At 42.0% G+C, this 22,089-nt stretch overlaps 5 protein-coding genes across 5 annotated transcripts; 2 read left to right on the forward strand and 3 right to left on the reverse strand.

Moving 5' to 3' along the window:
- Nucleotides 1-357: 357 nt before the first annotated feature.
- Nucleotides 358-1,947, forward strand: PCOAH_00017290 (Aspartic acid-rich protein; the record flags this gene model as incomplete). Its single annotated transcript, XM_020058538.1, has 3 exons — nucleotides 358-675; nucleotides 1,022-1,074; nucleotides 1,196-1,947. The coding sequence occupies 3 exons, from the start codon at nucleotides 620-622 to the stop codon at nucleotides 1,945-1,947; spliced, it is 861 nt and encodes a 286-aa protein (XP_019914137.1).
- Nucleotides 1,948-2,330: 383 nt separating this feature from the next.
- PCOAH_00017300 (Gamma-glutamylcysteine synthetase) lies at nucleotides 2,331-5,309 on the reverse strand (the record flags this gene model as incomplete). The annotated part of the gene is made up of 1 exon (XM_020058539.1): nucleotides 2,331-5,309. The coding sequence occupies one exon, from the start codon at nucleotides 5,307-5,309 to the stop codon at nucleotides 2,331-2,333; it is 2,979 nt and encodes a 992-aa protein (XP_019914198.1).
- A 3,913-nt stretch (nucleotides 5,310-9,222) lies between these two features.
- PCOAH_00017310 (Dihydrouridine synthase) lies at nucleotides 9,223-10,749 on the forward strand (the record flags this gene model as incomplete). Its single annotated transcript, XM_020058540.1, has 1 exon — nucleotides 9,223-10,749. One exon carries the CDS (start codon nucleotides 9,223-9,225, stop codon nucleotides 10,747-10,749), a length of 1,527 nt encoding a protein of 508 aa, XP_019914091.1.
- Nucleotides 10,750-11,112: 363 nt separating this feature from the next.
- On the reverse strand, nucleotides 11,113-13,264 carry PCOAH_00017320 (Uncharacterized protein; the record flags this gene model as incomplete). Its single annotated transcript, XM_020058541.1, has 4 exons — nucleotides 11,113-11,176; nucleotides 11,316-11,395; nucleotides 11,544-11,652; nucleotides 11,805-13,264. 4 exons carry the CDS (start codon nucleotides 13,262-13,264, stop codon nucleotides 11,113-11,115), a joined length of 1,713 nt encoding a protein of 570 aa, XP_019914029.1.
- A 1,950-nt stretch (nucleotides 13,265-15,214) lies between these two features.
- PCOAH_00017330 (DNA helicase) lies at nucleotides 15,215-17,152 on the reverse strand (the record flags this gene model as incomplete). Its single annotated transcript, XM_020058542.1, has 1 exon — nucleotides 15,215-17,152. One exon carries the CDS (start codon nucleotides 17,150-17,152, stop codon nucleotides 15,215-15,217), a length of 1,938 nt encoding a protein of 645 aa, XP_019913917.1.
- Between the last annotated feature and the right edge of the window lie 4,937 nt (nucleotides 17,153-22,089).

Below are 22,089 nucleotides of genomic sequence, written 5' to 3' on the forward strand. Positions count from 1 at the left end.
GAAGCGACATGGGCGGTATTTCATTTTGAGGCTTGCCACGAATTTACTTACCTTGACGCATACATATTATATATGCAAAAGCTTATGCATACTACATATATATATATAATATATATACGTGCATATACATTTGTATATACATGCGCATTGTTTGTGAGTACCGCATTATACGCAAGCCCCGTGGAATCATTTTCTTTTTTTTTTTTTTTTTTTTTTTTTTTTTTTTTTGCCTACCTCGCATTGAAAAAAATATGAAGCATTTATTTTGTTTTTTACCCCCATATCATATGCTGCAAAATATGAACGTTCATTTTCGCACCGTGTTTGTAGCTTGGTTACTTTCCCCCCCATTTGCTTCTTTATTTTATATGCTTTATTTTTCTTTCTTTAATTTAATCATTATTGTGGCAAAGCGAAACGCTAGTTCCCTTTCCCCACTTATATTGTGTTTCCCATTTAAGTGATCATCGCGAGAATTCATCTGATGCGTATGAATACGTATCTCCATTGACTTGCTTACATAATAGGTACATACTTACATGCGTATGTAACAATATACGTGCAGTTATAGGTAGATTTTTTCACCCTTAGCAGAACAAATTACCTTGAGAAGGCAAAAATGAAGAGAGATCGCTCCGAGAATTCAGTTGAAAATGCATCCGACCCTAAGCATTCGTAAGTTTGACTTCCATGGTCCTGCTTTGCGCGGGGCACAAATTGGTGCGTCCCCCTGCCAGACGTTTTTATGCGCCTTCCATAATGCCCATATGCGGAATGGACCCCCAAACCAATTGGGTGAAGGAAGCCCTTGGGGAGGGTCTAGTTTACGAAAAAACGCAGATAATCGTCCTCCGTGTTAGCGCGAGACAGCTGTGGAGGAAACACGTTGGGGATGAAGTGTCGTGGAGTATCGCCCCCCACGTGACCGTCCACCAGTTACATTTCGCATGCGTGACGATAGAGTGATCGCCCCGATGGTGAACCATATGATGACCCATTTTGTTTTACCCCCTTTCTGCAGAAAAATTGAGAACGATGACCCCCTGATACCGTTCATGAAGGATTTCGAAGACAGTAAGAATTTTTTTCCTTTATAATCCCCATGAGGGGGGCGCTGCGTAATACGCATTCCTGACTGAGTCGTTTAAACAGTTGCACATACCCTTCATTTCCCTTTTTCCCCCTCTAATTGCAGTCCAAAAGGACATCGAGCAGTTGGACATAAAATGTGCGCATGAGCAGATGAACATCCAGAAGCAGTATGATGAGAAGAAGAAGCCTTTGTTCGAAAAGCGAGATGAGATAATTGAGAAGGTGCCCGGGTTCTGGGCTAACACCCTGAGGAAGCATCCTGCATTAAGCGATATAGTGCCCGAGGATATAGATATTTTAAACTGCCTCGTAAAATTAGATCTGAAGGATAATATGGACAACAATGGCTCCTACAAAATTACCTTCACCTTTAATGAAAAGGCAAAGGAGTACATGGAGCCGCTAACTTTAGTAAAGCATGTCACCTTCGACAACAATCAGGAGAAGGTAGTTGAGTGTACCAGAATTAAGTGGAAGGATGGAAAGAATCCCATAGCAGCTGTGTCGAACAATAGATCCGACTTAGACAACGAAATGCCAAAATGGTCTATCTTCGAATGGTTCACCACGGAAGAATTACAAGATAAACCAGATGTAGGGGAATTGATAAGAAGAGAAATTTGGCACAATCCCTTATCCTACTATCTTGGCTTAGAAGACTTTGATGACTTCGATGAAGACTTCGACGAAGAGTTTGATGATGAGGACGATGAGGATGACGAGGAAGATGATGAAGAGGATGAGGAAGATGAGGAGGATGAGGAAGACGAGGACGATAAGGACGACGATGATGAGAAAGATGATGACGATATGGATGGAGATGATGATGGGAAGGAGGACGAGAATGATGACTAGGGGGGGTTCTTATTATTATTCTTCTTGTTGGCTACACCACCCCAATGTGCCATGTACCTATCCAAGTCATCAGCGCGCACATTCTTCCCATTCCTTGCACTCCTCACCGGTGCCTTTTATGTAGGCCCTTTTTTTCGCATCTCCAATTTTTTCCACCTTTTTTTTTTATCGCGTTTCTACGATTTACGAAATTCACACACATGTCACTTCGTTCTTTATGGAAACTAAAATTAAAAAAAAAAAAAAAAAAAAAAAAAAAGGAAAAAAAAAAAAAAAGGATTCATTTGGAAAGGAATCCGCGTCATGGGGGAGGGAAAAGTGGTGCAGTTACGGGGGGTAAAAATAAACGCAACCAGGATGCTACAATATACGCAGCCCCCGCATTAGGCACTCAGCTGGTAGAGCTTCTTCCCAAACTCCAGCGTGTTGTTATCCATGGACTCCTCACCGTAGCTGCGACGCGTACCGGTGTAGTAATCCTTACCCTCCTTAATGGCCTCGCTGAGCAGCAAATACTGTGTGTAGTCCTCCCCGGAGATGAACTTATAAGCCAAGCTCTTCACATATTGACTTTCATTAATTTGCCGCAAATCACTTTTAATTCTTTCCTTGTAAGGGTCCACAAACACGCCCAGCAGTTCCTGCGGGATGATAAGCCCCTTCCCTATATCAGCTATGAGCTTACAAATATCATAATTTATCCTGCTATTGATGTAGGAGTCCTTCTCATACGCTGGGTGGTTTAAAATGAAGTTTCTCAAGTAGGCGGCACCTGTACATATTTTTCCAGCACATCTTTGCTTCACAAATTCTATGTATTCATCTATTTTGTTCTTAGCTGCATGGGAAAGTTGCCCTTCACGGAACTGCTCCTCAATGTACTTGGAGCATAGGAAGAAAATGCCATTGTGTTCGTTAAAAAAAATATCATATAAGGTCTTCTCCTCCACTTGATTATCCTCCGTGTCGTATGTTAGATCTCTCCTGAAGTAGAATTTTTCCTTAAAAATGGCATCCCTATTAGCGGAACGGAAAAGGTTTTCCTCCAACATCGACATGGGAATGTAAAGGTTCAACCTTTCCTTTAGGATAAATTTGGACAACACCATAATTAGCGTAACGACTGAGGCGTTTTCAAAGTCGGTGATCTGAATGTCTGGCGTGCGAAATTCTACTCTCCATCCTATGGAACTTGGCCCGTTGCCGTGGTTGTTCAGGATGGGGGGCGGCTTAAACCGAACGCTGTTCCAGTTGGTGCTTTGGAAATTTTCAAAGTGCTGATGAGAGGACAACACCGTCTCTTCGTAGTCCTCCAGAAAGTTGAAATCGTCGCTGAGGTACACGCTGTTCATGGGGTTTCCGTCCAACCTACTGGCGCCAGAAGCGGCGGAATCTACTCCCATGTCGGAACCCACCTTACTCATCCTCCCCTCAATTGACTGTATATCCTTCTCACTGTAGGACCCCTCAAAAACCACGATGGGGTCCCTAACAAAAAGAGACGCAACATGTCTAGCTAAAAAATCATCCACATTTTCTTTCACCAATTTATCATACACATTCTTATCCAACACCACATCTATGTCGTTATAGAAATGGTAGTTCTTCCTAAGTGGCAATTCATTAGAAATGTACAAAGATATTCCTGAATATCTTGGCTTCGATAGGTAGGATAGTTCCTCCTCTGTTCTACAGTCAACAGAGTTTGATATGACTCTCCATCGAGTATCCGTCTCGGTGAGAAATCCTCCTAAATATGGGGTGCACGCCGTTAGGGCTAGGAACAAGGGCGCGATAACAGCTAGCTGGTCATATAAATACTTCGCGTCATCAATAGTTGGAAAGGACATGGTCACTTGCTGACAACACATGCTCATTCCGAAGAACATTGCATCTAGGTAAACATAATTTTTAATTGGGTTCTTGCACTTTTCTGAGTACTCCTGGATAAACTTGCGGTCGTACACGTAGATGTGGTCCTTCACATCGTCCAGGTTGCTGAACAGACTATTCTTTATCACTTCATTCATTAGGCTGGCTGGCGCGGGGAGGGCGTCCTCCGGGTAGGGATCCTCCGACGCTTCTACCACTGCTGGAGACGTCACATCTCCACTTGGAGGCAAATCCGACTGGACCGATTCTACTCTCTTTCTGTTCGTCATAGACTTGTTCCAAATCAAGTGCTCATCGAGGACGTACTTTTTCTTAATTTTCTTGAAAAGTCTTCTGTCCGTTTTATCCAGAGAGTGTTCCCACCTGGGCATCTTCTCTGTGTTCTCATCTTTGTATATCTCGTTAAATGAAATGACTTTCGTCCCCCGTCGTTTTCTTATATTCTTAGTGAGAGTGACATACCTGGCGTGTGGACTGATCACCATGTCGGTGACGAGGCAGCTGTTGCTGTAGTTCCTTGTCTGCTCAGGTTTGAACAGGTCACATTCGAAGAGGAGGTTTTCCTTGGCCTCGTTGATGAAGATGGGTTGGTTCGGTGTGGTCGCCTGACTGGTCAGGTTTGATTCATTCGATTGGTCAGCCTGGTCTGGTTGGTCTGCCTGATCTGGCTGATCCGCCTGATCCGCGCTGCCCACTTCGTCCTCGCACATTTCTTGCATCAACGAGTCGTCATTCTTCTGGGCAATCACATCCGAGTTTACAAACTGGGTAGACTTACCCTCGTCTGCATACGTCTGTGAGCTATCATTGAGTGTTATTTTGTATTCTCCCTGCGTGATGACTTGTTTGACCATCTCGCCCTGTCCCTTTTGCCCTTCCTTTTGATTAACATGTTCCCTTGTTGGCGTCTCCAAGGTGTCTCCACCTGAACCAACACCTTTCCCCCTGTCACCCTTCCTCTTCCCCGTTTCTTGAGTAATTCTTTTGGCCATAAGGAGGCTATTCTCTAGTAGTGAATTTGGGAAGCATGGCAAAGTGATGGCCCGCACTCCCGCAATAGCACTGAGAACATTGTTCAGTTTTATTCTCCTTATGCGCATGGAATCTTCAACAAAGGGTGAAGAATTTATATCAAATTTAAACGGAACGGAAGGTGTCCCTTCAATGGTGAAGGAAGAATATTCTGGAGTCCAATGAGATCCATACTCACAATAGGTAACACTTTCTAGGTTCATCATTTCATCAATCAAATCTGTTGCACATAAAAGCGCAGAAGATTCTTTCAAATTTTCATCATTGCAAATAACGATGTATTCTATTTCGTCCCCAAACATGATGTTCTCGTCCACTCGGTCTTTGTTACATTTGTACGTATGAACAAATTGTAGTATGCCATATAACCTGATTAGTGATTTTACTTTTTGCACATCCTCCCAACTTAATGGAGTTCCAATTTTGAGGAATCCCATTTTGTCCTTTATTTTTTAGAAAGTTTTGTTTCGGAAAGGAGTCAATTTTTATGTATACCACAACTTGATCGATCGGTTTTTATTTTTTTCCATGCATGCAGAGTAGTAGGTCTACAAATTTGCTGTCCCGCTTTGCTACTGGGGCGGATTCAGTTTGCGTATTCCTACAACTTTTGTGTTTTCCTATTTTTCTGCTTCGCTATTTTTGTATTTTATTTTATGGTGTATATTTTATTTTTTTCATTTGTTGTGAAGGCACGTGCACCTCTCAAAATAGTCTTACTTTTTATTCCTTTTTTTTGGTAGCCATGGGGCGACTGCTCTTTTCGCTATTCCTTTTATCGATTCGATCGTGGTCACTTTTTTCCTTTTTCCGATATTCGTCAATTCAGCTATTCGGTGTTTCCTCCTCGCAACCCGTTGTGCCTGTGTGGAAATTGCTTTTCAACACAGATGGAACGAACTCGCACGGAATTTCCAAATAAACGTCGTCAGAAATAACTTTTTTAAAAAAAAAAAAAAAAAAAAAAAAAAAAAAAAAAAAATAGCTATATAGCCAAACAGATCATTGCTTCCATCCGGCGGTTACACAGCATTTTTTTTTTAACGTCGATTTGTTAATACACAGCTACCATGCAGAAAAATTATTTTTTTGCGGGGATTCAAAAAACAAAAAAAACTATTATCAGGAGTCTGCGCGTTTGTGCTCGCGGAACAGTGTATACGACGGTATAAATTTCACGCACGTACATGTGTATGCGCATATGTACATATGTACACGTGGTCCATCTGCCGTATGCATGCATGTACAGACAGGCTCCTTTTTTTTTTTTTTTTTATTCGCGGCTTGGCCCTTAACTTTGCGCTCACGCTTGTGTTTATTTTTCTTCCCTTGCGATTAACACCGCGCGAAAATGTAGCTCGCTGGACTGGTAAAAAAAACTATGCGCATTTTTCCCCTGCGTCGAAACTGCGGGAGAGGCCACACACAGGTGTGCTGCGACGGCTGGGGGGCCTCTCCGTACAAAAAAACGAACACAAGATCGAGTGAAAGCTGTATTGCCAGCGGGATTTCCAACAGGGTATATGCAAGACGTATATCCAAAATATATATGCAAACAGAATGAAAGGAACTAACTCACACTTTTTATAAACTTTGGAACCCAAGAAAATTGCTTCCGCGCCTTTCCTGCATGGGTCATGGACTTTCCTTCTTACTTCTTCAGGTGAGAAAGAAATGCCAAGCTTTTTTTATTAACGTTTTAAAACAAAAAAAAAAAAAAAAGAAAAAAAAGCTTTACTTGATTCACGCTACGACATATAAATGCTCGTCAAAGCCGTAGCATGGCTTGTATACCCTATGTGTTTACAAGCGAGTAACCTTTCTCGGCTATCGTTTGTATCAATGTGGGCATAAAATCGTATGTTCTAAAAGGTAAAAAAAAAAAAAAAAAAAAAACACGTAAAAAAAGCATTCGCAAGTATGTATGTATATATATATATGCTTATATACATTTACGTACAAGTACAGCTGAAGGAAAAAAGATGAACGCGATAAATTAAACAAAAAAGGCATAACAGCTAGTCATTTGAAGGTTAAAAAAAAAAAAAAACAAAAAAGGTAATAATAATGATAAAGTTAAAAGTTTAAGGTTAAGTTAATGTAACATTTTTGTTTCATCAAAAAAATTACTGAACCGAAGAAGCTATTTCTTGTCAAATAAATCTCGAACACTTAAAATGTAGATGAGTGTGCGTCCTAGCGCTCCTTTTTATTTTCTAACCTGTTCTTATTCCAAAATATTAATACGAACCAGGTATATATTATTCTACATATATATACATATAGGTATACCTTCGCATAAGCAGGCTTGTTTATGTGCCCCCAAGTGTGGTCATCATTTTGTATACTTGGCCGGATGAAGCAGAAAAAAATTCATCTCACAGAATTAGCGCACAGGAGAAAGCCTTTCCTTTGAACGCCTTCGTGGCGCATCATAAGATTCACTTTTCACCTACCACCGAAAGTTTAAAAAAAAGAAAAAAGAAAAACAGATCGAAGAATCGAACAATGCAGTGTACTTTTTTTTTCTTTCTTTCCTTTTATTTTCTCTTTTTCGAATTGGCAAAAAAAAGATTATAGGTGAGGAACAGATTAAAAAATGTGCCAACTGTTATGCTTATTCAATTTACTTCATGTAAAGCATACCTCTTTAATGTGAAAGGAGTTCCATCTTAAAATAGAGGTATAAAAAAACAATGTTTCACGCCGTCACACTACTCGCATTTGCCGCTCATTGTTATTATTTCAGGTGATGTATAAGCACACCACATGTAGTTATATTCAGTGAACAAAAGAAAGAAAAAAAAAACTTAATACCTTGCCTTTTAAAAACTGCCATATGTACAAATGATAACCGCACCGTGTGAACATTTTAAAACGTTGGTTTTACATTTCTTGCGCGCATGCGGTATGTTTAAATGACACCCCAAGAACAATTCTGGTCCATACCAAATGCATGAGTCATCGTAGTAGCGACATAACGCATTGTGGTGTGCTTACCAGGTTGTTAAACATAAGTTACGGAAATTTGATACGTCAAGAGAATGTGTATATTGTGTAAATAATTTGTATGTATTGTAAACCTTTGGGGAGCCCCCGTACGTGCTTCGTTCTTTTATGTGTATTCATTTATTATAATCCAATTTGGTGTTCCGTTTTGGCTTATCGGTGGAATTCCCCCAACGAGCGCTTCACACCTCTTTATGTATTTGGTTTTACGCCCAATTGGACCTTCCCCCTGAGGGGGTGAGATTAATGCGCACAGCTTAGCTACACTGTTGGTGAGGTATGAATACTCGCGGAAGGTGTCCTCCCATTGAAGCGCTTAACATGTGGGTTCTACCACCCAAACGTACTCACATGCATTAATTCCTGGAACGAATTTTTCCCTTTGCAAAAGGTACAACCCAATGATGAGCGGTGGCATATCCATGCTCAAGATGTTTGTACCGAATGCAGCACAATCCCTGCGGGAGTGTGCAAACATGTCCCTATTAAGGCTCGTCCAAGGGGGGTAAGCAAAGGGGAAGACCCACAACGGTGAAGATTAACACATATGTATTGCATACATGTATGCACTGTGCGGGTCCATGACATGAATTATGAGGTGTAGGCGGACGGGTACTCAACTTATTAATCTGCACGTTCACCTCAAAGTGTATCTTCCACAAAAATGGTTCGAATACCATATGAAATGATATAAAAACGAGTATAAGGGGCACTCACAAAATGGCACAACGGATATGTTTTTCACATTTAATGAAAAAAGAGGCAACCTTTTGCGTACCTTAAGTTCATACAGAAGAAAAAAATGTATATTACCCCTTTGTGTAGAAATTAATCTATTAAATGGGAAAGAAAAAAACACAATGGCTGTTCCTTCTAAAACAGTCTCCTTTTATTCCCCCGGGAGGAATATTTTACTATGTAGCTTAAAATAGCTATTTTTTTTTTTTTTTTTTTTTTTTTCTTGTTCATATTTTTTTTGGTAAATATTCTGAACTAGCCAAAATAGAAAAAAAAAAGAAAAAAAAAAAAATTGACTAAATAATTGCAGGAAAAATGAAGAGCATGTGATATGCAAGAAATGGCACATTTTGCCCGCTTGCTTTTGCCGGCTTGGTTCTGCCCTTGGTCGCCCATTTGATTGCCAATTTGATTGATAATTTGGTTACCATTTTTTTGTTGTCAACTTTGTTGCCAGTTTGATCGCGTATGTTGTCGCCCATCTGGTAACCTATTTGGCTACCTATCCGGCTTCCAATTTTTCCGTTTTTCTGCCTATTTTTTTCGTTCCTTTGACACCCGGATCCACTGCTACCACCGCGGTAGCCCCCTGATGAACGCTAAATGCGAGTTGCGCCCCTCAGAGACCTCGCCACTTGCCTATACCTCGTGCGTCCCTCCAACCATGGGCAGCCAAAGCTGAACACGCAGAAAAGGCATCCTCTCGTTGGGGCATACTACCTAGATGATGACCACAACAGGGCGAATTTACATAAACGTGGGAAGGAAAAATTATGGCATGGTGCACAAGCTAAGAGGAACGTTTACTGCTTTAGCAACAAGTCCATTCGTCGTCACCAGAAGATATTAAAACAAAACAGGAGAACTATGACCAGCATGTCAGTAGCAGCAGAAGGGAACGTGGAGGAGGGTATACACCTGTGTGGTGAGCAAGAGTTCAACTTAGAAGATATATCCACCTGTGTTAGCGAAATTTTTGAAAAAAAAAAATGTGAAAATGTGCCATTTATACAAGTTGCCCCAATGATAAATGTCACCAATAGACACTTCCGGGCGTTAGTAAGGACCCTCACAAGAAGGGCCCAATTGTGGACTGAAATGATTGTAGACAACACTTTGCTGTATAACCTGAACAATTTAGAAGAGTACCTAGGTTTTAACGCAAATGAACACCCAGTCGTTTGCCAGTTAGGTGGATCTGATGCCACGTCCCTCGCGGAAGCAGCCGTGCTAGTGGAACAAGCGGGTTACGATGAAATAAATTTGAATGTAGGTTGTCCAAGTACCAAGGTAGCTAATAAGGGAGCCTTTGGAGCATACTTGATGAAAAAACCAGAGCATGTACGAAATATAGTACACGAAATTAAAAGAAAAGTCCACATTCCTGTTTCTGTAAAAATTAGAACAGGGGTTGATGATTGTGATTCTTTCCCTTTTTTGAGATCCTTTATTGAATGTGTATCCTCAGTAGGATGCACTCATTTTATTGTACACGCAAGAAAAGCTTGGTTAAAAGGATTGGATCCGAAACAGAATAGGTCCGTACCCCCATTGGAGTACCACAAAGTGTACACCCTCTGTCAGTTATATCCCCATTTGAAATTTACCCTAAATGGGGGAGTTAAAACGGTAGAGGAAGCTGTGGCTTTGCTAAATGGATACCTACCGAAGAAAGACAAATGTGGTAGCGAAAAAACCTACGTGCAAGTGCAAAACTATCATGTGAATCCCCTCAATGGGGTTATGCTTGGACGAGCGTGCATGGAAAACACCACCGTTTTGTCCCAAACGGATCAGCTCGTCTACAATGAGAAGCCCCCACAATCTGCGTTCAGTAGGAGAACCGTGTTAGACGCATACAAATCTTATTTGGAGGAAAACTCCACCTTATGCAGTTTATCAAGTGCGTTTGAATTGTTAAAGCCAATTTTGGGCATCCTTAAGGGCATGCCTGGCCATCGAACTTTTAGAAACAAAATGGATATGTACATCAGGAGTTATGCTTCTACCATGCCATGTTCAGGCATTTTGGAGAAGGCCATGGTGGACGTGGATGCCGTAGCCCCCGGCTGCCTGGACTTACCCCTGGCTGACTACAAGTTGCAGCAGGAGTACATCAAAAATTATTAGTACAGTTGGAGACGCGTGGGAGGAAGAGGCCGAGTTAGGCGCCCACGCATGTGCCGCACAATATTTTGTTTTAACTCTTACTATTTATATTAAACTACCTCACAGAGCACCCTATTCACGTTTGGCAGTCGGGCAGGTGCATCTCTAATTTGTGCTGACGGAAATTTTATCCCACTTTTGGTGTGGCTCAGTTTGGCTCGCTCAGTTTGACTTTTTTTTTTTTTTTTTTTTTTTTTTTTTTTTCGTTGACTCCGTTTTGTCTCATTTGTCGACCCTACCGAGCCCCACCTGGTAGGGGGAGAGTACGCCTTCTCAGGTGTGCTCCAATTTGACGTGCGTATTATGCCGTATTCGCGCCAGCCCTTAATCTTCACTAACTGCCCTCATAACTTCATTCACTTCGATCAAGTAATCCCGTTGTAAGGACCTACATAAAAGGGGGAAATGTTTGCCATTAGCAACCGTCCGGTGCAAGCGGTTCTTTCTAGTTAGTGTGCACTAATTAGGGGGTTGCTATTAGATGCTTGGCAAATCAGCGGTTTGCTTTTCCCCAATATATGCCTTACATATTCTTGGTCAAATTAGTGAGCACGGAATCCTGCGGCCCGTTTAGCTTATCCAAGGTTATCTGTAGCATGCTGGAGCACTGCACAACGGGGGAAACGGCGAAGGGTTAAATGTATAACGATCCGTTTGTATGCATGTGTGGGGTTCCCCCCGGTTGCGAATTCCCCATGAGATGCGCAGAAAAAAAAACAACATGTGTGTGACGCGTTGCTTATATCCATTCTTACCTTCTCGTTGTTCTCTTTGCACATTTTCAGCTTCGCAATTGCCTCCTCTTTGTGGCTATTGCAAATCGAATAAATAACTTCTATGATGTCCTCGATAGGCGATATTGGGCTGCCGTGAGGGAAAAGGAAAAAGTTGTTTTCCCCTTATTTATTTTTTTTTTTTTTTTTGAGGAGGGTGACACCAAAAGAGCGTGCACAGAGGTAGCGGCGATGACAAGGTGTATCCACCTAATCATGCTCATACGTTAAAACATAATGAACGTTATTGGAATAATACCATGCGGGAGGACGTACCATATGTCGAAGGAATTTTCGGTGAGAAGAAGGGGCGGTTGGAGGTTGAACGGAATCGGGCCCCCTTCGGAAATGTCTTTTGTCATTTTACGATGTATATTCTTGGACCCATCTTCCTGTGATGCCCCTTCATTCCTGTGTAGGTTTTTCTCGATAAGTTTAGCGCGTCCTACGAGATTATTCTTCTTCGCTCGTATGTCCTGGCGAGTAAGGGTTAATGCCTCTCCTTTGAAATAATGTGGATCATCCGCTTGGTCAAAGCTGCTTCCAGTGATGCTATTTTTTTTGTTCATTTTGAAGGAGGCATTTTTTTTACTGGTTAGGTTAAAATTGGGAATAAAATTACTGAACTTCATTTTCCCGCTGTGGTTGCTGTCTTCCGACCTGGCATCGATCTCTTCGGGGGAGGAAACATCACCCTTATTGTGATCGTTCTGCAGGTGGATCGAATCAGTAGTGTCCTTGGATTTTAGCGCGCCTTCCTTCGTCCCTGCGTTTTCCACTTCCCGTTTTTCATTTCCCCCTTTCGCCAATTTGGCTGAATCCTTTATCGCTGAAGCATCACTTTTGAAACTTTTAGATGCATAAGAGAGTGGCATTTTTATGATATTTTTTAGGATCGATTTTTTTGTTTGCATTTCCTTTCCGGGATGTGCATCCCCGTTGGGAGTAATCACGAGGTCATTCTCATCATGTTTATTTTTTGGGGGGTAACTTTTTTTCTTGTCTATTTGGCAACTCTCTTCCAGAAGGTTGGATTTCTGCATTAAAAGGTCTTTATTCTGCATCAGATTTGTGTCACTATTTTGTCCCTTAACTGAATAGGCAGACTTCACTTTTGCGGGGACGTCCTTCTCGGCAGAGCCATCTTTGCGTTCTCTATCTATCTCGGAGTTGTCACCATTGGAAGATTGGTCTTTCAGAGTAACAACTTCGATGGATTTTCTTTCCTCCTCAGATAGGACCTCAAGCAGTTCTTCATTTACCAGTGGGTCCGTGTGAACTCCGCTACTTTGGGGGTCAGCTTTTGTGGTGCTCGTTTGTGTAGACAGTCTGGCTTTCCTCACATTGGTTGTTCCTTTCACGGTTTCCTTCGATCTCCGCTTGGACAGCTCGAATTTTTTGATGATCTCCTTCACCTCTGTCTTTGGCTGGGGCTCTCCCTTCTTGGAGGTCCTCTTCCTTTTGGACTTTCCAAAAAAATTCAATCCCGCGAAGCTAAAAAAGGAGTTCTTCTTTTTCTTATTTTTCCCGTGTTCCGGGGCCTTAAATTTGATAGGGGATTTTTTCTCCTTGTTGGCATTTTTTCCTGCCTCGTCTTTGTGCCTCCATTTAATCAGGGGCTCCTTTTTGGCCCCCTGGAGTTTGTAGCTTCCCAAGCTCTCCTTTTCCGACTCGTCTTTCTTTCCCCGGCGGAAGAAAAACATCTCATCGAGGGGGATTTAGCAGGTTAGCCGATTAGCTGGTTAGCGGTTGGTTAACGGCTTGGAAAGCAATTGGTTCGCCTTTTTTTCTGTTCACGCTCGCGCTAACCACACTGGAGGGAGAGATGTATTCCCCAATGGTCGCTAAAGTGAACAAATTTAAGAGAGACTTAAAAACGGTTAAAGACATGATAATTTACACCCCCAGAGGATTGGTGAATATTTTTACCGATCTGAGAAAGGGGGCGCAATTGGCTGGAAGAGTGCACACAATCGGACAGATAAAACAAAATAATCGCCCTGTGTGGATAAAAATCCACAACAAAGCAGTTAAGCGGCGCAACGGAAAAAACTTCGCAAATGTAGAACGTGAGCGGCGTGGAGGGGAATTTTAAAAATTGTTCTCCGGGTAGCCATTCACCATTTGGACGGTTAAAAAAAAAAAAAAAAAAAAAAAAAATTAAAATAAAATAAAATAAAATAAAATAAAATTTCAAATTCAACTAAAAAAGTTAAAAACTAAGAGGCTAAAAAAATAGTTGTTACCAAAGCTGTTGCAAACGTGGGGCAACGCGCGATTAACGCGAAAAGTTGACTGGAAAAATGCCCTCCAATTCTTCTCCATTTTTACTTCTCCTGTTCTGCGTCTTTTCACCACAACAACGGGCGCGACAAGCAGAACAACGGTTTCGCGTGCACACCAACACCTTTTTTTTCATTTTCGTTACAGAACAAAATTGATGCTTCCAATTTTTAATTTACCAAAATGTTGCCTTTATTTACACCAATGGATAATTCACCATTTTGTTCCTCTTTCGTGGGGCGCAGAAGCGGATGAAAATATCTGGAAATTTTTTGTTCTCGCAAAAATTGCGCGCGTAGGCGGCTGGCCGGACATGAAGCGGAATTTTTTTTTTTTTTTTTTAACGAACGATGAGAAATATAATTTGTCAATTTCCGCATTTACAAATTGCCAATTTACGAATTGGCCAGTCAGCCATCTGCCAATCTGCCCGTCTTCCCATTTGTGTTTGCACTTTGCTGGAACGCTTGTTGTGGCATCCCCGGCGGTGTGCTTATCTGTTTTGCAAATGCAGCTTCTGCTGGATGCTGGGCTTACCACATGCCCCAATGGTGTGCGAGCATGTGGAGGGATGTACAAAAATTGGGAATAGTTCGAGGCGATTTCGGCAAAGTCGAGAATGCATGACGCTTTCACACTTCGCCACATCATTGCATATGGCTGTAACACATTACTCCTTTAGGGCATCCTCCATGGGTGATTCGTTTTGAACTTTATCTCTACGGACACGCAGTTCGACGGTTGCTTCGGGACGAAAAAATAAACGTACGCGGAACGTTGGCACCTGCGTGATGATACCAGTGGGTGTGTACCAACGCATAGGCACCTTCATATATGCTCGTTACCTATGCAGGGTGCGGACTTGGTTCATCTGTGCCTACTTGGCCATTTCCCTGACCCTTTCCCACCCCCACCCTTCTTCACGCAAAGAGGGAACGGAAACGTACACAAGAATGACGAGGCAAATGCGGCTGTTTTTGTGCAGGCGATGAGATGGCCGTGCGGCGGAAATTACTTTTTTTTTTTTTTTTTTTTTTTACTAAAACAAATATTTTACAGCTGTATTTTTGGAGTACACCCTCAAAATGCATATATTCCTTGTTCGCTACTTTAGCCGTTTGGGTGGGAAACTCCTCCTGCAGAAGTAGGAAAATCCTGAAGGGGGACATACTGGCACATGCACGTATGCGTGACCACACGGGTTTGTGAAAACTTCCGACGGGGGGCAGACCATTGGTGGTGCCCAAGAAATGTTGTGGGAATTTTCTCAGGGGGCCACACATGCGCGCCCGGATAGGGGTGTAATTATTCGCCTGTACATATGCCTACATATATGCCTTTGTACGCCCTTGCGTGCTTTTACGCCCCCCTCACAACCTGCGGGGAACCTTAAAGGACGAAAACACGGGCGTCTTTTTCACACTAGTGAGGAGCGAAAAGGAATTCCTCATTTTCCCGATCTTGGGGGTCCGCTCCTCCAGCCTGTTCTCCATCAGTTCCTCTCTTCTCTCCAGCTCCTTCATAACTTCAGTGATGCCCTTGTCTCGAATATCCTTGGAAATTATAGATGATGCCCTCTGGAAGGGAACAAACCCTTTAATCTTTTTGTTGGTTAGTTTATAGTGACTTAGCCCACGTTCATTTTCCGAGTCGGAGTAATCACTTAGCTTGTGCTTCTTTTCGTGGAGGTTGCTCGTAATGGAGGTCACGTGGTTGTCACTGGTTCTGTTGTATTTGGACTGGATGTTCCAGTGAGCATCCTGATACAATTTAATGACTTGCTCGATTTTGTCCCTCGAGCCTTTCACGTCAGAGCAGTACGAGCAGCAGTAGTCATCGTCGCCATTACCGCTAATACCCTTGGGGGGAGGGAGCTCGCCGAAGTGCGCCAAAATCTGCGAACGCACGCATTTCTCCTGGACACACAAGTTGTGCATGCACTCGAGGTTGTATATTTCCTTCTCGAACTTCTTCTGTATGGTGAGGTCCTGCTGGTCCAAGTTGGAATATCTGCTTCGAATGATGTAGGACAGTTTCTCTACATCTTCCTTGGAGTAGTAAAGGTAACAAAAGGAAACGTTTCCGTTTCTGCCAGAGCGCCCACACTCTTGGTAATAATTTTCTATCGACTTGGGTAAATTAAAATGAATAATAAAGGACACATCCTTCCTGTCGATACCCATTCCAAACGCTATGGTGGCCACTAAAATTTTAGCCTTTCCGTTGATCCACTTTTCTTGTATTCTCTTCCTTGCGCTAGTGGTCAACCCGGCATGATAACTCAGTGCTTGAATACCCTGCTCTCTTAAGTACTTGGAAATTTCATCGCACGTGTTTCGTTTAAAACAGTATATAATACCTATCTTGTCCACATTTCTCTTCTCCTGGATGATGTGAAAAATGCTTCTTTTCTTTTCTGTGTGGATTAGGTCGCTGTATATGATGACGTACTTCAGGTTGGGTCTGTTGAACGAGGTTCGTACGATTCGCAGGGAGTTTAAGGTGTCATCCTGGGGGTCCCTACATATATCAATCTGCTTATCGGTAGCCAGTCCATTCGGCTGCTCCTGCTGCTGCTTCGCCTGATCGTGCCCATTTTCGAGCGTCCATTTGCTGACAGCCCCCTCCACGCGGTGTACGTCCATGTTCAAGTTCAAAATGATGTCCTTCTCTACGCACTTGGTGGCGGTGGCCGTGCAGGTGTATACGCGCACATAGGGACACACCTGCAGCACTTTGCTTAAATTCCGATAACTTTTCCTAAAGTCGCACCCCCAGGTGCTTATGCAGTGTACCTCGTCAATAGATATCAAAGCAATCTTCTCATTCATGTAAAGCTCCTTCAGCAGAATAATAAAATACTCACTAGTGGCTGTTTCAGGGGTTACATACAAAACGTTTATATCGCAATCATTGTAGTTTTTAAGAAGATTCAAGATTTTCTCATTTTCCTTCTTATTGAGTGAGCTATTGATCGTTTCTGCAACAATATTTTTTCTCTTCAGTGACTTTGTTTGGTCATACATAAGGGAGATTAACGGACTGATAACGATACTGATTCCTCCGATGAGCAGTGGGGTTACTTGGTAGATGAGTGATTTCCCTCCTCCTGTTGGCATAATGTTTAGGACATGCTCGAAATTTTTAATTGCGTTTAGACACTCCACTTGCTTTTCCTTAAAGTCTGTAATGCCAAAGTGCTCCTGCAGGATGCCCCTCGCCTTGTCGATGTCTATTTTGCCGTACTTGCTTTTGTACCTGTTTAGCAGGTCGGGCGGGGGACACACATTCACTTCGCCTTCCTCCATTTTGTTCGTACGCAGCGATGTAAGGGGCCTGCTAACTGGCTTTTTTTAGCCGTGCTGTGGTGGCGTTTGGCTTGGCCACCCAAATGAAAAATAATTATCCTCAATGCGTTCAGCGTCTGAATTCTCCGCGCCTGCATTCGCCGAAGGAACGCTTCTGCCGACTCAAGTCCCTTTTCCACGAAAGCACGCTCAAGCAATACAAATTTATTATCCTCCAATCGAACGGCCCACTAGCGTGAAAACCATCTAACTTGACCCGGCGGAAAAAACAAAACACACACACACGCGTGTACGTACACGTACAAGTAAGAGAAGCTGTGCGCTCGCAAATGTGCGTGCATGTGTGCATACCTTTCATACAAGACTTTTCGCGCTCATCCCTGCGCGCAACAAATATGAAGACGGCTTCTCCCAGTTGCACAAGTGTTCCTTGAAATGGGGATCAATGTAATTTAGATGCGGAAGAACGGGGGGGAGGAGAGAGGGGAAATGTTTTCCAAAACCTCTTCTTAGAATTGTTTTTTTTTGGGCGACTACTTTGGTCGTTCTGTTGGCAGGTCAACTGACCGCTTTTTTGGCACTTTTTTTTTTTGCCACTTTAGGGCAATTTTTATGCCGTTCTGTTTCCTCCTTTTTTTCGCTTCCCCTTTTTTTGGGTTTATGTTTTTCCACGAATGCTCAGCACGCATAAACAGACGGTTGAGTAAGCCCCTATTGGAAAGCCTCGCACTCTGTTGTGTACGCGTGCGTACGCGCATGCACACTACTGACAGGTACACTGACCACTGTTAAACACACACTAAAGGGGGGAGGAAGAAATTCAATGAACACATGTGCAAGCCTCCGTTAGGTGGTGGGAATTCCATATGTGAAAAAAAAAAAAATTACGGCGAAGAGTGGAGTTCCCCTTTTTCCCTGCCTGTGTCATTGTCATGCTCCGGGGCACCACTGGGGTGGGGGCCTCTTAGTACAAGATACAATATGCAGTGTAGCGTACCATTTTGTTTTTCCATTTTATTTTCCCTCCGTTGATGTTCCCTTTTTTATGTCACCTCACGGAGGGGTGCGAGTTCCGAGGGGCGACCGAAAATGTAGACTGTTCCATATACACACACCACGTGATTCCGCAAGTGCGTCGCGGCTGCCCTTTTAAGCGCGACAAGAAAGACACCATTATGGTCATGATAGCGGTCATAAGGGTCAACACTGTTGCCCCTTTTTCCGTGAAACAATGTAGTGCACTATAAGGGATCACACGGAAAGTCGGAACATGTGCAGTTGGAAACTTTTTTTTTTTTTTACAACTGTGCGGGCTGTCCCCCCCCTTTGGGTATATTGCTAAACCTTTGCCCACTTCCTTAAAAAAGACAATTTTGCGCTTTAAAAGGGGGACGAAAAAAAGAACAAGAGTTGATGTACATTTCATTTCTTTTCCCTTTGTGATGAAGTGGTGCGTTTTTTTTTTCGTTCAGTATAACTATTCATTGATGGTAAAAATTGCGAGATATGGTTAAGTTAAAAAAAAAAAAAAAAAAGTTCTCCTTACGGCAGATGGAACGGACTAACATGTGTGTCCACGGGAAACAGCACAACACAAAGTGGATGGACGCACAAATGTAGAAAGACACAATGGTAGACAATACAACAACAGGGGGAATGCAACTTAGATTAATCTTCCTCTTCACTTGCTGTTGCAGAAGGTCTTCATTCGCGCGTCTACCCCTGGCGTACTTATATTATCTGCAAAAAAAAAAAAAAAAAAAAACGCATTCGGGCAGAAACCCAAAAGGGGAAAATGTAGTAATGTGCAGTCAAAGAGTTGTTCCGTCCATAGTGTGCGAGTCTCTACTTCAAACGGCAAACATTTTGTACCTTCCCCTAACCCTTATTTGCGCCCTTTCTCATTTCCCACATTTGTCATTTTCCTCCTTCCATTCCCCCTCTTATCGGAAAAAAAAAAAAAAAGAAAAAGAAAAAAATCCACTTTACAATGTGGAAGTGTTCACATCAGAAACGTTCCCTGTGACACTGCCAACATTGTGGACCCTCGATCGGGCTAAGCATAACGGGATGGGTATCCAAACCACTTGAATCGATAAATGGAATAGACAGCCACATCCGAAATGCCTTCCACGTGGAGAAAAAAAAAAAAAAAAAAAAAAAAAAAAATAGCTAGCCAGTTTTGTCCCTTTGTGAAGAATGTTACACCAATGTAACAAAACCGGCTAGCTATTTTTTTTTTTTTTTTTTCTTTTTTTTCTTTCGTACTGTAAATGAGACCTGCGAGGGAAAACCCCTACATGGGCCATTTTACATTTGTAACAAAATCCCGAATGCAGAAATATCACTATGAAGAGCGAGAGGAATTAAAATTTTAATCACTTGCTCCCGTTGGGTGAATAAAAATTATTAATCGTCGCGTCATTGCATAGCGATATTTCCCCCTTTCCCATCCATGTGCATATTATGTACACGTAGGACTGACCCTGTCATGTGCATCAACTTGCTAGCTATTTAGAATAAGTTTGCTTCTTTTTGGAATGCTCTTTTTTTTGGAAGGCAAAACGAATTTTGATTACAATTCTACGGATAGAACTGCATCACATCCTTGGTAACTCTCTATCTTATTCATGTCTGTAATGAAACAACCTGTCATTGTATTCACGCAGAGTTAACTGCACCATGAAGTGGCACATTCTTCCCCTCCCCCTAAAAAGGGTACAGCTATTTAAAAAATGGCCATACACCTTTCCGGGGGGAGGGAAAGAATGCAGATAGATTCCAGCCATAATTAAGGGGAAGCAACTGTGCGAATTAGATTCGACGGAGGTTTCCCCTTCTTGCTTCGAACAAAGCATAGACGGGGAGCAGTCGTTCGGGGGAGGTGGCAAATTTGTCTGTTCACACCTGGCAGTGCATACACACATACATACACACACAAGCACCGTACTGGACTGGACTTCCCACTATGCATTTGTTCTCCGCGTGTGGTTTTGTTTTTTCGCCCTACCTCTTATTAGTTCGTTTTGTTAAATTATATTATTCTTATTTTATTTCTTCCCCACTCTTTCTTATACTACACATAACAACTGCTAAAGAACTCGCACGGTGTTCCCTCCCTACGTGCTTTTACACACAAGAGAGGGGCACCAACACGGGTTCTCTCACAACTGCTATGTGTAACATAAAAATGAGGGAGAAAAAAAAAAAAAAATAAAATAAACTAACAAAAAGAATTAACTAGAAATAAGGCGAAAAAGCAAAACAGTTATCTCCTGGCTGACTTGAGAGATAAAAATAGCGCAATGTTGAGTAGACTGATTGAAGTATATGGACCTTTCTGTTTCTTTTTGGATGAGAAAGAAAAAAGGCAGAGGCCGGATGGGCCGCAGGAAAAGGGCAAAGATACATGGAAGGAGAAATGGCCTATACAAAGAAGAACAAGTGGAAGAGGAAAGAAAGGGAAAAAAAAGAACAGACGTCAGTACGGAAAAATATACCTTACTTAATCCATTCCTCTTCTTCCCTTTTATTCCCTCTTCCACTTGTGCTTCCTTGTGTAGGTTACACCTCTCTAACCACTTCTCTGCCCTTTTCTACGTTACTGCATTTTTCCGCTCCCTTCCAAACACAGAAAGATTAAGAGCTTCAAATGGGAGCGCGTCCTTTGGAGAACTTCCGCCCTAATCCAATATACGACCTCACTTTCGTGTTTAACTGCTATGAAAAAAAAATATAAAAGACGAGGAGTCAAACCATATGCTATCGTTCTCTGTCCCCTTCCTTTTTCATTATCGCAGTTAACCAGTTACTTATGAGCAAACAATCAGGCACTTCTAGGGTTCAGGGTGAGAATTGCTTCCCATGCAGGTTCGGGATTTGTACATTCATTTTTTCTTTTTTCTTTTTTTTTTTCTTCTTTTTCTTTTTTAAAAGGTGTACATGAGTTTATCTATCTGTGTAGATACTCACAGGTGGGGATACTCTGCCCATAATAGTACACCTTTCCCAAAAAAAAAAAAAAAAAAAAAAAAAATTCAAGAAAAATAGAATAACATCCTTTGATATAAACAAAAATGTTAAAAAAAAAAAAAAAAAAAAAAAAAAAAAGGTGGGATCCTAGATGATTCTTATGACTATGTGTAACTCTCTGGCATAAACAAGTGCAACAAACGGATGGTGTAAAGGTGTAACGATGTGGTGGTTACGGGGGAAATGCTAAATTTCCCGCAGGTGTTCCGCAAAATTGGTAAGCCCGACCGAAAAAAAAAACAGCTGTGCGTGGGTACTGAAGCGCGACACAGAAGAACAAACAGATCATGCAATAAACGGGTAACTCATCGAAATATGTACCCCTCGCAGAAGGTAGGAAAAACGAATGGTGGTGGTCGGGGGAATAACAAAATGAAGGGAAACATAAAAAAGGAAAGAAACAACAAATGGAAAAAAACAACAAAATGGTGGAAAAAACACGTGTGACAATTCTGATCAAGAAAAACGAAACGACTTTGCGGAAACAAAAGGTGTTTAAAAAAAAAAAAATGGCTCTCGTGGTAAAACTCGGGAATGATGTGCGCGTGGTAACACATCAGGGCAGATAAGTAAACGTGAAAAATAAGAAAACTAACTGAAAAATTAAAAAAAGAAAAAAAAGTTTTAAAAATAAATTTATAAGATCCATTTAAATCACTACACGAATCTCCACCCACCACCCATTGCGCTTTTTTTTTTTTTTTTTTTTTTAATTTATTTTTTTACGCATTTTCACTTCACGTTTTCGTGCGGCCAAAATTCGGTGAATTGTCCTCCAGTGGGGAAAAGGCAGCTTCGACGCCGCGAAGGAGTACAGGGGTGGCGCCACTGGGGAAAATAAATTAATAAAAAGAAAATACAAATAAAATAATGTAAAATAAAACATAAACGGCGGTGCACACGGC

Source organism: Plasmodium coatneyi, chromosome 7 (assembly GCF_001680005.1).
Source record: "Plasmodium coatneyi strain Hackeri chromosome 7, complete sequence".
NCBI lineage: Eukaryota > Apicomplexa > Aconoidasida > Haemosporida > Plasmodiidae > Plasmodium > Plasmodium coatneyi.